Source organism: Dermacentor albipictus, chromosome 2 (genome assembly GCF_038994185.2).
Source record: "Dermacentor albipictus isolate Rhodes 1998 colony chromosome 2, USDA_Dalb.pri_finalv2, whole genome shotgun sequence".
Classification (NCBI taxonomy): domain Eukaryota; kingdom Metazoa; phylum Arthropoda; class Arachnida; order Ixodida; family Ixodidae; genus Dermacentor; species Dermacentor albipictus.
The window spans coordinates 42,630,843-42,648,008 of record NC_091822.1 but is presented as its reverse complement, the minus strand read 5'-3'; the positions used below and the strand labels follow the sequence as shown (position 1 = coordinate 42,648,008).

The window sequence follows — 17,166 nt, the reverse complement described above, 5'->3', positions numbered from 1 at the left end:
CGCAACGGCTCGCCACTCACTCCACAGAACTTCGAATCTTCGTCCCATTTGACCAAAACCTTTCGCACTAACACGTCTTTAAAGAAGACACTCATGACCAAAATTGTTGCACCTGTGTCCACCAGAGCCATCACAGGCTCATTAGCTACAAGAACGCACAGTTTGTTTTTAAGCATTAACACAGGAGCTATTTATGTCAGTAGCACGTCTCCAGCGACCTCACCTCCATCGGCCGCGCTAGCTAGTTTTTCGGTGACGAAGGGGACGCGGTGCGATGCAGCGGTGAGGGAGAACGGGGAGTGCGACGTTGCTGTGGGGGTGTCAAACTCCTGTCAGATTCTGGGGAGGAATTCTGGGAGCTGATCAGCCAATACTCGTCGCCAGATGATACGTGTTACGTGCGCTGGCAACGGGGACCGCGTGGCCGTACGAAGGGATGAGAAAACTTTGATGGGTGGTCATACCCCATGGTTATACGCTGGTGGGAAAACCACGATATATTACCCGGGACACCACAAGCGTAGCACATCGGGAAAGGTAGAAACCTTGGTTGTTCATCAATGAACCGCATATTATCATTTGCCCTTGTGCAGTGGGTTGGTTATTGGCGTGTGTCACAACGATACATCGGGCGTCGAGAAGGCGTGCGCTGAGCGTGTTGGTCATAGTGTGGAGTCGGAGGGCGTGTTGCCATCCTCGATGGTGGGGCTGCGCTGTACTCTACGGCCGCTGCGCTAACCATCGGTTGCCATGGGGCCAAATGTGGCGCTGTCATAGCCTCACGTGACATGTACACGCCATGGTGGTCAGCAGTTGAATACAACATCTCTTCGCGGCGGGAAAGTTCCTCGTGGACAATCTGTCAGATGGTCGAAGGAAGGTCGCGGCAAGGGCCCGTGTTCACACTGGCAACCGCCGTAATGTTTGCCAATAGACCAAACTTTGGCGTAATCCGACGCATCTTGAGCGTTTCAAAAGCTCTGCAATGCCGAATGACGTTGGACACATAACTGAGGCTTTCCTTTCCAATTAGAAAATTGTACACACCCTCAGCCACTCCTTTCAGCAAATGTCCAACTTTATCCTCTTCCGACATGCAAGCACGGACCACCTTACACAGGTTTAACACTTCTTCGATATATGTGGTGCATGTCTCACCTGGTGGCAGCGCCCGTTGCGACAGTGTCTGCTCTGCACGCTTCTTTTTGGTCACTGAGGGCCCACAACACGCATTTAACTAATCAACAAAATGTTTCCATGTCGTAAGTGCGCCCTCGTGGTTCTCGTACCACACGTGGGCGGTATAGGTCAGCAAGAACACCACATTCGTGAGCTGAGCGTTTGCATCCCACCCGTTGTACTTGCTCACTCGTTTGTAGTGGACGAGCACTTGTCGACATCTTCCCCTGCTTTTCTTCCGAAAGTGGATGGAACTCGGTAGTATGGCAGTGGACTGCTAGGCGCGGCCCTCGGAGCGGCTACTTCTTCTGGCATGTTGAACATGGTCACGGCTGATTGCGGGAGGCCAGCAAGTTCAAGGCTTCGATGAAGCTGCAGCAGTGACGGTTCTGCTGTTGTGAGCGCTACCCAGCGCCTCCACCACTTCGTTACGCGTGAAGGAGACTGTTTATCACCCTTACGGATGAAGGGGGCCGTTTATTTTAGGTCGCGAAGGTTAGCGCAAGAGCGGCGAGCTGGTTGAGCAACTCAGCGTCATTTTCTTCTTCTTTCCCCCCCGTGGGACCGCAAGCATGTACACCGGGCTTCGTTTTCCTCATGCATAACAATATGTTTGATGGCTGTGAGTATCACTTACGCTTGCGCAATGAATATGATATACTCGTGTGTGGATTTAATGCAGAGGATGTTGACAACGACGCTCCCACAGCTGCATAAGCCGCACCCAAGGGAGACTTGGAAGCATCTGTGTAAAAGTCTTTGCAGGAGTACTTCTCTTGAAATTAGAGGAAGGGATAACGTATGTGCGTCTCAGATGCATGTTTTGATACTTCTATGGAAGAGATATCAAATTCTGTGGCCTGCCATTCACAGGGTGGTAGAAAGCGAGCAGGAGTGATTATGACGCTTTCTCTAAGTGGGACAACCGTTTCCACTGCCGTTGCTTCCAAACGCAGGGGAAAAGGAGGCCTCAGAGCTAGGCGGTTCCGATATAGCCTAGCAGTGGATGCGTCACAAATAATTGAGTGACATGGAGTTCAACATTTGATGCTGCCTTCAGGGAGTAGGATAATCTTAAATATGTATTTGGGAGATGTAGGGGCCATTGATCAGATTCTACATACTGGCTTACTATAGGACTAATCCTGAAGGCACCTGTAACCAGGGGGATACCCAGATAGTGAACAGAATCCAGAGTTTTAATGCACTGGGGTCATAAAGTGATAAAGAATTGCGCCGTAGTCAAGACGTGATGGTATCGGACTCTCATACAAGCTCAGGAATTATCCCCTGTCCCTTCCCCAAGATGTGCGTGACAGAAGCTTGTGGGGTTGCGCGACCCTCGCGCCTCCCCTGATGTTTTTCCCGCATAGCGCGTCTCCTGTGGTCCCGCTTCGCCGCGTGGCCTGCATGACGTCAGCGCGGCCGATGTGGTTGAAGCGCAGTCCGAGAGACGGCGCGAGCGTCGCGCCGCCGCGAGGTTACTTGGGCGCCGAAAGGAAGACGCTTGCTCTCTTGGGTTCGAGACAGGAAGCGGGACGGTCGCGCTGCACGTGCGGCAGCAACGCTTCCCCGGCGGGTCGCCGAACAGCGCGGACATTCCGTGCGCGCGGCGACCGATGCATCTGCGAGATCGCCTCGCGTGGCCGCCTTCGAACACGCCACGATTCGCGTGACCATACACGCGAACGACCAGGCGTTGGGATCCAGCATGGAACGAACATATTCGCTCGCGAGGACGGGGTGAGTCGGACTTCTAGATTTGTCGCGCGCCCATTGGCATGTTTTGTGGATAGCAACTTGGCTAGCAGGCATTGATGTATGAAAGGTGCAATAAATGCCCTTGTGATTGCACTACTGTGTTGTCGTTCCTTTGTCCCAAGAGTACGGTGTGAGAATCCCCACATCAGACCCCACATCTGGCGCCCAACGTGGGGCTTTTGGGGCATCGGACGATAATTTTAAGTGTTGCTTCGTTCGAGACCTTTGTTTGAACCGAAGCGTAGGCCTAGCGTGGATTTTGATCGCTAGCGTCAGCGGCGTGCTTTCTTGAGCGAGGCGGCGGTTGCTGTAGTGTGTTTGAACATGTCAACATACTAAGCTTTTTCGCAAGTGTTTTTTTTTTTTAATGGCATTCGTCGGTACGAGAGACACGTGGTCTGCAACCTGGGAGAGCGAGGCTGAGCGCCCGCGGAGCAGTGGCAAGCCTGAAGCGAGTGAGTACGGAAGCCTCGTGGGTGGTCCGAATTTCCTATGTAAATAGCTTCTTCTGTCTCTTTGACTCAGATGAAGTCGCGGCTCTGGGAGCCGGGTGGCCGCGGGCCACGGGTGCCACTACGGGCTGACTGGTATTGCGGCCTGGCACCGGGCGCTCCGATACCGTCTGGGACGGTGGGCGCCGTCAACTCGGATGCTGTGTGCACCGAGCGGAGTAGGACCAGCTCACAGAGCTGACGTCTCCTCGCGGCTGCCTGTTTTGCGCCCATTTTGGGTGTTGTTTTTGGATGCCGGTTGTTGTCAGGGTAGCGACGCTTTAGGCCTAAGGCTTTACGAAGCTGCCTGTCGCACGTGGAGGGACACAACCGGGTGGACCGTGGCATTGAGGCGTTGCAAGTTGCTTCCCTCATTCTGTTTAGCCTCGCACGAATTGAAATTGCTCGTTCGACTCAAGAAAGCGAGCTTCGTTCACGTGAACTTAGCATCTGAGTTGCTGCCCGATCTTTTGCTAGCCGAGTTGAACATCGTACCACGTGGGCGATACGCATGGAGAATTCCTCTCCCTTGCACTACTTTAGTGTTTGCCGAGTGTGTTGAGTTTACGCAGTGTGATTGGAGTCACCCCTGGTTTGCCGTCACCTGCACATCGTCTGCGGGCGATGGTGATGCTGTGGCCAGTTCGACGCGGCGACTTCGGCGGCCTCCTGTATCCAGCTCACAACCCTCGGCGGCGGACAAAAGAGCCGGCGGTCACCGACAGCTACTGGGGCTCCCGCCAGCAGGGCGAGTCGGCGCGAGCGACGCTTGCTCGTACCGACTACTGCGTCGTCGTCTCCGGAGTCCTGGCCTGGGATCGTGCCATCGAGGCTGCAAAGCTGCTGCTGTGACCGGCGGACGCCAGCGGTGTACCCAAGGACAGTCGGCTCGCATGTTATGGACAGCGTGTGGACATTTCCTCAGCGCGACCACTGTTGCATGTACCACCCTGTTCGCGAAGCACGGGTTAATGTTAGACCGTGTCACATGTTTCGCCGGAATAAGAAGTGATTTAAGGTTGGGGGGATGTGGGGATGCGCGACCCTCGCGCCTCCCCTGATGTTTTTCCCGCATAGCGCGTCTCCTGTGGTCCCGCTTCGCCGCGTGGCCTGCGTGACGTCAGCGCGGCCGATGTGGTTGAAGCGCAGTCCGAGAGACGGCGCGAGCGTCGCGCCGCCGCGAGGTTACTTGGGCGCCGAAAGGAAGGCGCTTGCTCTCTTGGGTTCGAGACAGGAAGCGGGACGGTCGCGCTGCACGTGCGGCAGCAACGCTTCCCCGGCGGGTCGCCGAACAGCGCGGACATTCCGTGCGCGCGGCGACCGATGCATCTGCGAGACCGCCTCGCGTGGCCGCCTTCGAACACGCCACGATTCGCGTGACCATACACGCGAACGACCAGGCGTTGGGATCCAGCATGGAGCGAACATATTCGCTCGCGAGGACGGGGTGAGTCGGACTTCTAGATTTGTCGCGCGCCCATTGGCATGTTTTGTGGATAGCAACTCGGCTAGCAGGCATTGATGTATGAAAGGTGCAATAAATGCCCTTGTGATTGTTTGCACTACTGTGTTGTCGTTCCTTTGTCCCAAGAGTACGGTGTGAGAATCCCCACATCAGACCCCACAAGCTTTAGTAGATTCATCGTTTTGAGATATTTTTCTTTAAGATATTTCCGTTAACGGATGAAAGTTAGTTTGGAATCTTAGATTACACCTAGAAATTTAGTTCGAGGGCTCACAGATAGACGTTCTCTGCTCAGAAAATATCGGCGTGGGCTAATATTTCACTCTTATTTGAGAAGAGCATGCAGGTACTTTCCTGTGCGTTTAGACTAAATCCATTCTCAACCCCACACTTACACAGTTTATTTAAGCCAAGCTGTACCTGTCGCTCGCAGATTTAAAGATTACATGATTTGAATCCAATTTGCAGATCGTTCACATATACCGAGCCACATACACCACATGCCGAGCATGAAACATGGTGCTCGGTATAAAAGTATTCAAACAATTCCTTTTTACAATGACCAGGTACAGCTCAACACCTCGGTGTGCACCTGCCTCCTGAGTGAATGGTAGCGATAGGACGCTGCTAACTCTCACACATATTGTTCTATCACATAGATAATTTTCAATGACGCTCAACAGCTTGCCGTGGATGCCCCTTCCAGACAAATCTCGGAGAAAATCAAGGCGCCTGGTAGTATCGCAGGCCTTCTCCATGAGAAGAAATGCTGATAGGAAAAATTGCTTGTGAGTGAAGGCATCCCGGACGTTCGCCTCCATAGGGACAATGTGGTCTACACTCGATCTATCTTCCCCGAATCCACAATGAAGGGGATCTAGCATTTTGTTATGTTCAAGATAGTAGATCAAGCGCCGATGTACCATTATATCAAATAGTTTACACAAACAGCTTGTCACTGTTGTTGCTATTTGTCAATGCCGTCACCTATTGACCTCGGGTCAATAGCTGACGGCTAAAGAAGGGCCCTTACGCTCTCCGCGAATTGGGATTACGATGGCTGGTTTCCAAGCGGGCGGAATGTAACCTGTAGTCCACATAGCATTTAAAAGAGTAATGTTTTGATGAGTTTTAGGGTTTAAGTTTTTTATCCTGTGGTGTAATATTCCGTCGGTTACAGGGGCAGTGAAGCCTGAAACGCAGCCCTGCTAAATGGCTGATTATATGGTTCGTTTCGCATGATTTTCCGTTCTAAGGGCAGTAGCTCTGCTTGTTGATGATATCTTATCGATGCGGCGGAATAGTGGGATGAACTGGATATATGTTCTAAGTGTGCACCTAGGAAATCAGCTTGATCTGTGATGGTATCTCTCTCGATATTTACTGGCGGTGGAGGATGAGAATGTTGACCTTTTAATTTGTTTACACTGTTGCATGCTTTTCTTTCGTCTGTACAAGACATGCTGGTATACTCATGTATTTCTGCCAGCTTTCCCGCTTTGCAGGGCGGCGTGTTCTTCCTGGTGACTTAATCGCCTTGAAGTTAATTATGTTTTCTATTGTTGGGAGTTATGTCGAAGATTTCAAGCCCTCGTTTTCTTCTTCCGTGCTTCCCTACGCTCGTCATTCCATCAGGGAATATGTCGTTTTGAAGGTGACCTGTTTGCTTGGGGAATGTATAGCGATGCAGCATGAATTACAAACGCTGTTAGGTATGCTTCTGCGTCGTCTATGCTAATATCACGGGCGTCATCGAAGGGCAGATGTGTTTATGATACCGCGTCCAGTCGACCGAATCCACCTGTCACCATGGAACGTGTGCAGAGCATTCAGGTTGTTCCGTAAGTCTGGAACAACGGCGAAGTGATCATGTTCATAAGAGTTATTAATCACATCGCAGACCAGATAAGGAACAATTGTACTGGATATATTGCTTACGTCTATGGAAGCAAAGGTTTTGTGTGTAGGGCTGTAGAATATCGTTTTTTTTCATTGTGAAGAAAGCAAGCATTGGAAGAGAATAGGATGTTTTTTTATTAGCCGTCCTCTGACATCAAAGCGAGGGTCTCCCCAAAAAATGTTATGTGCGTTTAGATTTCCGAAAACTACGTATGGCACCCGAAGTCTATGTAGTGTATGTAGTTTCGAAATTTGGTTTGGTTAAGTTGATAATCAGGAGGAGCGTAAACAGAGCTGACAGGGACTACTCTATTGGGGCGTACGAAGTTTTAATTCCCGGCAGACAACAGCTCTGTCGACTGTAATAGCCACACCGCCAGATGACTCGACAGTGCCATCGCGGTATTCAAGAAAGATAGCATATTGTCGAAGGAAATTTGTTTACGTGTGCTTTAAATGTGTCTCTTGAGCACACAGCACCTTTGCGTTACACTTATGTAGGAATTCTTTGATGCCATCAAGGTTGTGGAGGAAACCTCTGACACTCCAGCGTAATATATGTGTATCCATGTTTAATGTGGTCTTTTGTACTGTGTGTTTAAGAAAAAGGAGTTAGCTCACAGGGCCCTTTCCTGGCGCCGTGATGTGAGATTTGTCTTTTTTGGAGCGGTCCGGAGATTTGCGCCACTCTTGCGGTGCTAAGGGCGCCTTCTGAACGGGTGTTCGCCTGTTCCAAGACGCTGGACACCCGCTCTTGTGAGCGGTATGTTTGATGAGAGGGTCTCTTCTCAAGGGACGAGACACTTGAGGCCACCAGCTCGGAGGTCGACGGCCCCATGTTCTGGAATGGCTGAGCAGTGCTAGCCGCTGCCGCCGAGGGGACGGATGGAGTCACCGCCGGCTCACGGTGCGTGGTCCGGACAGCCGCCTGGGGATCGTTGTGACGCCGCCCCTTGACGCTTCACTTCGACGGATTAGACACCCGACTTTGTGCCTCCTTCAATGATATATTCTCTTTAACTTTAATTGTAGCGATGTCTTTCTCTTTCTTCCATGATGGGTGGGACGGCGAGTATGCAGCGTGCTCAGCATCCCAATTCACAAAGTGTGGAGCATTCTCACATGATTCGGACGGAAGTGCACGGGTGCATTTGGCGCAGGTTAGTCGGCTTCGGCAATTCTGAGAATTCTGGCCAAACCTGTGGCACTTGAAGCAAAGCAGGGGATTCGGGATTCGAGATATATGGTGTGACACGAAACTGCAGATAATCTGTCTCGATGATTTCGTGAAGCGCACTTGAATCGAATGTTAGAATTTGATGTTTGGTTTCGGAGCACTTTACCATCACGCCACATCTTAGCTGTCACATTTATGACGTTCTGGTCACTTCATCCCTCCAAAAGTTCCCTCTGAGTAAACTCCATCGGATCATCATCGCAAATGACGCTACGAATGATATTCCCAGAACGGTGAGGGGTGAAACTCACTGGAATGCCCCCGAAAGAAACAAGAATAGTTAGCTTTTTGTGTTGCTTCTCATAGCAGAGCTCCAGAAGCTCGCCGTTTGCCAACTTTGAGAGTTTATAACCGGGACCAAAAACATCACTCACGGTTTTCGCAACCAGAAAAGGTCAGGTAAATGTCGCTGCTTTTTTTTCAGAATGCATTACATTAAATCGTGGAAAGTTGTCAATATTTCGGCCAAAGAACTTGAACACTTCTTCGGGGCACCCTCGTTTCTGAGGGCGACCAGGCAGTGGGACAGACGAGCGTAGCATAGGTATTGATAAATTTTTCTGCACCAGCTCTAGCCACCCACCAAGGAGCCGCACCAGGGGACGCTGCGAAACCTGAAGACAGGCCCTGCATACGCAAGCTGTACACCACTGCTATGACCACATATGAATAACAGAGAGTGGCTAGGTCCCACGAGGTTAACCCTTGCGGCCTGGAGAATCGGAAGTAAAAGGATATAAGGAGAGGGGGACAGTAAATAGTGAAAATGCGGGAGAAAGACAGAGGAAGCAGAGCAGGACAAGAAAACAAAGGCAGAGGAGGACAGGAAAAGACCACTACCGATTTACCCCTGGTGGGTCAGTCGGGGAATGCCGTCTACGTGAAGCCGAAGCCAAAGGGGTGTGTTTTATTTAAATTATGAGGTGTTATGTGCCAAAACCACTTTCTGATCATGAGGCATGCCGTAGTGGAGGACACCGAAAATTTCGACCGCCTGGGGTTCTTTAACGTTCACATAAAGCTGGGTACACGGGTGTTTTCGCGTTCCGCCCCCATTGAAATGCGGCTGCCGTGTGCGGGATTTGATCCCGCGATCTAGTGCTCAGCAGCCTAACACCATAGCCACTGAGCAACCACGGCGGGTTCCAAGGGATTGTGTTGCCTCCGCCGAAGAGCCTTAAATGCCCAAACACTCAGCTTTGGCTCAACCCCCAGGATCCTCTTTTCTCCGAACACGACTAAGCCACGCATGGTTAAATGCGGGAGGGTCGAACCCTCGTGTGCTCGGGTACGTGGTCTTGCAACACACAAAATGCCTGCTTCCGCAGACTGTCCTGCCGGGAGGAGCTGCCAATAAAGAAGCGAAAGCAAACGTAACGAAAAACAAATTGATCTAAAATGGCGCATTAGATAGCCGTATACGATACTTTGTTTCCATGCATTAAATAATTTTTTCTTTTCATTTAATACTGAGCCTATATAAAGGGCAGCTTCGCACAATTGATATTGAACAATGAAGTATTTATGAGTATGGACGCAACCACATCAAAATGTTTCTCTAGCCTCCACAGCATTGCGCTTGAAGACTGAAACGGAGTATAATTACTAGAACATCAATAAGAACCATCTGCACGATAGCGCAAATACCGCTGTGGTGTTTTACTTTATCCGTAAGTGTATTACCATTTACGCATTACCCAATCACCGGATAAGTGTACAGCAGCAACAACGCTGGTAGCGACATTTTTTCTGTGACGCATCGGGTATACAGAGAGTGCGTAAAGCTACAATGACCTATAAAATTCTACTTATGTGCTGGCGTAAAGTGTTCGTTACCAAATTATTCACTTATTCATGTGGCCTAGTGGCAGCGGTATCAGCTTGAGAAGAAGAGTTCAGCCAACGTTTATAGTTTCGCACGGTGATGTTTCGATAGCAGTATTTTGTATCTTAGGGCACACGCCTGCCTAGATGCATCATGATCAAGATACAATATACTCAAAGAGTATCTAAGAGATCACCAAAGATACATGTATCTGCTATACTGCCCAGCACTGTGCGCGTCCTTATTGCTGCGCCACGTTTGTGGTCCAAAACCTGCACCCACTAGCCGCACAACTTACTTTATTGGTACTAGAATATCAGTAAGTCACGTACGCAATTACATGGCACAAAGTACCGCACAGAAAAGCGACACATGTTGTGGAGATGCTCCGAGTACATCGACGTTGAGGTATAATCTTGTCACACAATTGCTCATGGAAAGAACACATGTACTCAAATGAGGAAAACCCGCTTTCGCACAAATGCCGGTCACGAAGTTACTCACGACGCTGCTCGAGAAATCGTTCACCGCGCGCGTCACCCGTCATCAGAGCAGCGAAAGCTCCCCCCCCCCCCCCCCCCGACAACCTGCACCCCAGAAGACTGAAGATGAAGCAGTCGTCTCCTGACGCTGCCACGCGGGAGGCAGAATGGTTGTATATCGTCAAATCCTGCTGCATTACTGTAAGGCAAGAATTAAGTACGCACCTCCAGTCAAGTCACTAAATAGCACTAGTCGACAACATGGCGACTACTACAGACGCGCACAATCCTCACACACTCGCTGTGCACTCACATCTACGCAGATGCTTGCGCACCACAATGCAAAGCGTGTGGGGCGGCTCGCGCCGACCTCGACCGTATTGTCCTCAAAACGCGCGCTATAACCGTGTTCCGTCAAAGCCATTAACTGGGCATGTCCCGCAGTGGCACACTTCATTAAAGACAGCACGCCCCCCCTCCCCTCCCCCTCCTCAGTGCATGCCCAGAGGACGAAGTCTGGGCAGTGCGGCTGGCCGACGACGCCGCCAAATCTCAAGATCTGGCCTCCGCCTGAGGAAAGGGGCTGCAGTGGGACTTGTCTCCCGGTCCCGGCCTCCCTTGACTTTGGCAATAACGTTTAATAACGTTTTGTCTCCCTTTCTTGCACTTAGACTGGATTCATTTTTTTGTCTGTTTTTGACTATGCATGCTGTTTCTGTGCAAATAATTGACAAGAGCAGGAGGAGGAATAAATCTTATTTGCGCTCAGCAGATTTGAGACCTAGGCCTCTTCCAATTTTTTTTTTTCAATTTGCCTCGAGGACTTGTAACGCAAGTTTGAAGTTTAGTTTTTTTTTGTAAATATCTTATATTTTATGTCTTTTTATCAATAGAGTCAATAATTAAGCATGAGCGCTCACTCGTCTCATTAATTTATTCATCGTCCGCTATCACACAGTTCGTCTAGGATGAATTAGAGCCTTAAAACCTGAATGGTGTGACCCTTAGCCAAGATGAACGCAAATACATAACCTCTCTGAATGGCGAATTTATCCGTTCATCCAGCTAGTGACAATGCAGTGAGCCACATCGAGTTAGTGATTCAGTAGTAGTCATCCACGCTGTTAATTCATCCCTTCTTGTTACTGATGACACTTCAATAGTAGAGGTTGTTCGCAAATTTATTTCATTTTTGCGTGTTATCTTTTTACAGAGAATGCGCCATTTGGGGTGCGCGTGAACACCGTCAAGTAAGTGAAATATACTATGTTTCCGTTTTTGGTCTTCTTTATGATGACTTCGTTGTGCTTGGCAACCGTTCGCTCCATCGCATGCGCAGGATCTACGCAGGAAATGCAACGAACAGACCTCGCTGGTCATGAAATATTGCGAACGTTAGCACGTCTCGCATTCCCTCCGTGTATATAGTAGCCTCCCACAAGTGCACTGAGCATCAAGAGCACCAGTGTGTGTTCTGAGGGCCCATGCATGGCATCCACGCGTGCATGTGTACGCCATATTCTATGGCAATTGAAAGCTGAAATGCGACAACGGTAGAAGGCTTTCGTAGGAAGGTGAACATTTCAAAAAGAGTTCATTCAAAGGTAGTGTAGGGGTAGTTTGGGGGTAAATAACGTACGACTGCGTCACGTAGTGCTGCGTTACGTAGTGCTGCGTCAGGATGGCTGCAATGGGAGCGAACGTGACGGCCATCATAGTTGCATTCTCGGCCGCTCAAGAGGGACGAACAGCGCTAGTTAGCGGGCATGGGACGCGTCGGGCTACGGCGTTCCAAGCGCGTTCCCGACGCATTTTCTATGCTGATCCCACACAATAGTCACCGGCTGACTATTCCTATACGCCCTGCGCTATTGGTAGCATATGGCTGGCTAGTGCTATTTACTAACTTGTTTCTGTTTTTAGGGACAACTGGCTAGTTACGCAGGTTTACCTGTTCAATGTTGTGTTTTCTATTGTCTTGTGATTGGCACAGCATGCCTTGAGTAGTCTTTGCGCCATTAAACCCCTACTATCCAATCAACCAACACCATCTCCGATGCACACGGCAGGCCGCGTCTTTCTTTATTTTTTATATTTATTTATCCTGCCTCCATGGCAGTACATTCATCTTTAGAGTGTTGGAATGACTGGCGCTGGTTTTCGCTTCACTTCGTCTCTTCTGTATCGGCACTTTGTTCTGAAGATGAATGTACACCAAACCGCCCATGTATCGGTTCTATTAAAGCCGGGACATTATTGAATAGAGTGGCCTTTTGCGGTAAACACGAAAATGAAACTATATTCTTTTTCATGTGGGACTTGTCATGCATGCAATTGTGCGCAGTGGAACGATACAAGAAAGCGCTGATTGTAGTGGTAATTTAAAGATTTGTAAAGATGCCATCCGTGGATCTGTTTGTGTCCTAAACGAGAATTATTCCTCAGAGCATATGGCGCCGCCCTCATGAGCTCGAAGTTGCGTTTTCAATGATAACGAAGTTCAAAAACGCTCGCTTACTTACTTATAGGTCAGTGCCAAAGAACCCCAAGTGGCCAGAGTTACTCCGGGGCCTCCTGCTACGGCATGCATTAAAGTAATATATCGAGTTTCTTCCCCGTGAAACGCCAAAATTTGGGTAGACCGTTTTGTTTGCATAGCTGGTACTGATTCATTCTCGTGTAAATTGTACTAATTTACTATTGTTTGTTGTCCTGTTTTGTGCCATTTCTACTAAGGTGAACCCAGAATTTGTCAGAATTTTAGGATACTAAGTCTGGAAAAGCCGGCAATCCTACAGGCAAGCAAGGAACCTAAATTGAATCAAAATTAAGCGTTCAAAAAATATTGGAGAACGCTTAAGCCTGGCCTTCAAGAGTGGAACGCGATATCGCTATCGCACCGCGTTCGCACCGCCCACTCATTGGCTCGGCATGCTCTTAAGTCACACAAAGACGAAACGTACGCCTGAGAAAGCGGAGCGAACCAATGAACTCGGTGTCTCGAAGGGAGAAACGATCTACACGAGTGAAACGTAGTGATCGGCACGGACAGCCGGGCCGCTACGCACCATGAAGGCGGATGCGAACCTGGGGCTGACGCCTCGATCATATCGTCCTCTAGAAGCGGGCGTGTGGCGCGCCAGCTGTCGGGGCAGCGCCGTACATTGCGAGGAGGGGGTCTTCTGTGTTTGCCGCAAGATGGCTCTGCGTGCTTTCCAAGCGCAGAAGAAATGTAGCGGAAACGTACTTCGCTACGCATTTAACTACGACTTCTGTAATTTACATGCTCATATTTACCGATATACACCGCAGTATAACTTTAATAATATTTGGGGTTTTACGTGCCAAAACCACTTTCTGATTATGAGGCACGCCGTAGTGGAGGACTCCGGAAATTTTGACCACCTGGGGTTCTTTAACGTGCACCTAAATCTAAGTACACGGGTGTTTTCGCATTTCGCCCCCATCGAAATGCGGCCGCCGCGGCCGGGATTCGATCCCGCGACCTCGTGCTCAGCAGCCCAACACCATAGCCACTGAGCAACCACGGCGGGTGCAGTATAACTTTCTACAGCGCGTTTCTAAGGCAGCACCGCATTCACTAGAGGTGCTTTTGCCCCGCTTTGAAGCATCGAACTCATGGCTGAGTGGTAGCGTCTCCGTCTCACACACCGGAGACCCTGGTTGGGTTCCCATCTTGCAAGTTCTTTTTATTTTGGAATTGCCTTTCGCCATGTTATTTGCTCACGGCCAACGCAGCCGACGCCGAAGACACCGGCTTTTCTGCGACACGAGCTCCTTAACGCTATCGCTTTAAACGTATGCTGAAACACTTTGTGGAATCAATGCGCTACATTTCCTTCGCCCTCAGACTCCAGCCGCTAAAAGCGGCGCGCGTGTCCTCACCGTACTGGAGCCGCTTATCGTCGTTCGTTCAATAATTTAAAGATCTTTCTTTCCACCTGTGCTGCTCATGCAGGAGAAGCCTACATACAAACTTCTTCGTTGCGCATTTTTATGGAGTTTCAATTGTATTTGTGACTCCTGCAGCTATGCTCTGGATAGCGGATGACACTTGTGGGTGAATTTTTTTTTACTTTGCTTATAACCATGAGAATGCGAAGTTGCCGTCATCACTGTGCACCCTTCTTCTGTGTCATATACGCCTCGCATATCCAGCATTTGCATGCCCGTTCCCCCCTCCCACCCCTGTGCGGATTAGCAAGCAAGAGCACGCTAGTATCAGGCCGACCTCTCTGATTTCCTTCAAAAAAGTTCTTTCTTTCTCTCTCTCTCTGTCTCTCTCTCTCTCAGAATTTCAATTGTGCTAAATAAGCGAAAAACGTGGGATAAATGGCATTAAGTTTCGTGTAATGTGTATTGATTACCCTCATGGGAAATTCATTTCATATGGCAAAGCTTAGGCTAGTGAACCAGTGATCCCACTTGCAGGAAATCTGTTACGAAAAAGATGAGGATTCAGTTCTGAAAAAACAAGTACCAAAGGTAAAACACTTTTGCATATTGAAATTCTGCTTATCCGATAACTGATATAATTTAGTAACTCGATGCAGTTTACATGGTCTCGCCAAGTTATCTATGGCAGAACTCCTTGTCAGCACATTGAATCGTTAAATTACCAGTACCTTGAGCTACATGCCACTGTGCATCCGGTTTGCGGCAGCTTCGGCAAACAAGCGTTACGTGGCGAAACTGGCGCCAAGTCACTTGGACAAACAGCGATGCTGTAGCGCTGCTGCGTGCTATAACAAGGAAATGTTCGTTAGCACACGGGACATGTGCAGCTGCAGACTCAGGTGCAGATATCGGAAGTCTCAAGATAGATTTTTCGCTGTCACGAGTACAGGTGTTCAGAACAAAGACAATGTTCAGTGGGCCCAAAATATTCTAATGCACAGTTAGCTACCTAAATACTTGACCGTGACGGCTAAGTACGGCAAACTCAAGTGCCTCGAGCACTGAATCAGAAACACAACTTTTTGAGGGCACATTTAACGCAAGAAAACCCGGATACATTGTGCCCTTGGTAGATCTCAGCTACTAGAATGCAAATGGACCAGATGAACACACGGAAATATACTTTAAATCATAAACTGTGGGCAACACAGGAATACCTCTTCAGACAACGTTTCGATAAGGGTTCTTATCAAGGCAACAATTGACACTTGTCTTCATGTAGGCACATCTCTTGATTGCTGAGTGTTGATAAGTATAATCTACTTGAAGGACAACATGAGTCAGTTTCGCTATCAGTAAACGAACAGCCAGGTAAGAGAATGGCGGTTCAAACAATTGACGATATATATTGCATTGTGCCGAACTGGGAATTTCAGTGTCGTTTCAGTAATCTAGTGTTCAAGGTTTGGAATGTGGAAGTGGAAACATATGCTGAAGCTTTACTGCAGGAGCTCCTCCTTTAATACATGGGAAATCGGCAGTCGTTTTTTTCAGCAACATCTGCACCGAATTCATTGAGTTAGGTTAAAGCAAAAGAAAAAAAAAGTAACTGTAGGGATCTCAGCAAGTGAAACTTTTATTTAGAAGTCAATATGTCTGCAGCCCATAAAAAGTGCAAGATTTCAAGACACAAAACTTGAAGTATACAACTCTGTATCTAGGCAACTAAAAAGGTATCGCAATTCTGTAAGCTGTATCTAATAATACATGTAAAGTGGGAAAAAATTATACATCATATGTCAACGAGAACTATAAAACGATGTTCTGAATATGACATTTACAAAGCCCTTTCAAATATCGTAATCAATTCACATAGTCAGTTCACATAAACTTTAAATTCATACGTCAAATTTGTTTGTTTTAGAGGCTCGAATAGATGCAGTTGATAGCAATGCGATTTTTGTTTTTAATGCTCAATTACGGAATCGTAAACTCTGCAAGTTTTGTTAAGGTTTAGCGATTTACGGCAATTCTTGGAAAACGAATTCCATGCCCTAAATAACAATTCTATTCGCTGCAGTCAATACGATTTCACTTTCTCTCCTAAATGTTGCAAAGATCATCCAAACTGCTTCAGCGGTTTTGTCAGAAGCCTTCTTGCGTATTAAATTTACTCGACTAGCCGGCATCGGAGATATGGCCTAGCTAAAGCTTCCTCTTAAGCACGTCGTCGGAAACTGTTTTTAGGTGAGGACACTCGAGAGGCGCGATCGATAACGGTATCAACGGTGCGCGCCCGTCGATTCTCTGACGGCAGCGACAATCGGTGGGACGACGCCATTTAAAGACCGAAAACATTTTATCTCTCGTTGCTATAACAATCGCCACTCAACGGGAAAATCTAAATGTTTAAGCTACGCGGAGGAAGTATGTCGCTCACGGACAGGAATGGGTGGCCATGTTTGGAGCATCAGCTTGCACTTGTCACTGAATGCCGATTGGCCGCAGTCAGTGGCAATGCCGCTTGCTACATCAATGGAAGGTAAACATTCGCCTTGTTCAAGTTACCGACAGACAGTCGCTGTCGCCGGGGGACCAACGCGCGTGCACTGTTATTACATCATGTGGTCGATCGCACCTCGCATCCAAGCCGTCCAGTGTGCCCACCTAAAGAGCGTATTTCTTACACCATGCTTTTAAACAATGCATCCAACCGCTTCCATAGGAAACCCATAGAGAAAGAAACTTCAACAAGAGTGGACACTCCCATATAGCCCAGCGGCCGAATTCAGTGTAGCGCACCAAGCGTATGGTATTAACACCTTCCAGTTTCGGTTTAGGACGCGTGCGTTATGAACGCCAGTTGGTACATGCGACGGCGGCTCCGCTGATTGGCTCGTTATTTTTTT

General features: G+C 48.7%; 1 protein-coding gene across 3 annotated transcripts in view; it reads left to right on the top strand.

Annotated features, from left to right (window-relative positions):
* Nucleotides 1-17,166, top strand: part of LOC135912784 (3-oxoacyl-[acyl-carrier-protein] reductase FabG-like) — a 98,416-nt gene that overhangs the window by 68,271 nt on the left and 12,979 nt on the right. For all 3 annotated transcript variants that reach the window (XM_065445333.2, XM_065445331.2, XM_065445332.2), the window contains exon 7: nucleotides 11,553-11,589. In XM_065445333.2, coding sequence (XP_065301405.1) covers nucleotides 11,553-11,589 — 37 coding nt within the window. The remainder of the gene's footprint in view (nucleotides 1-11,552; nucleotides 11,590-17,166) is intronic.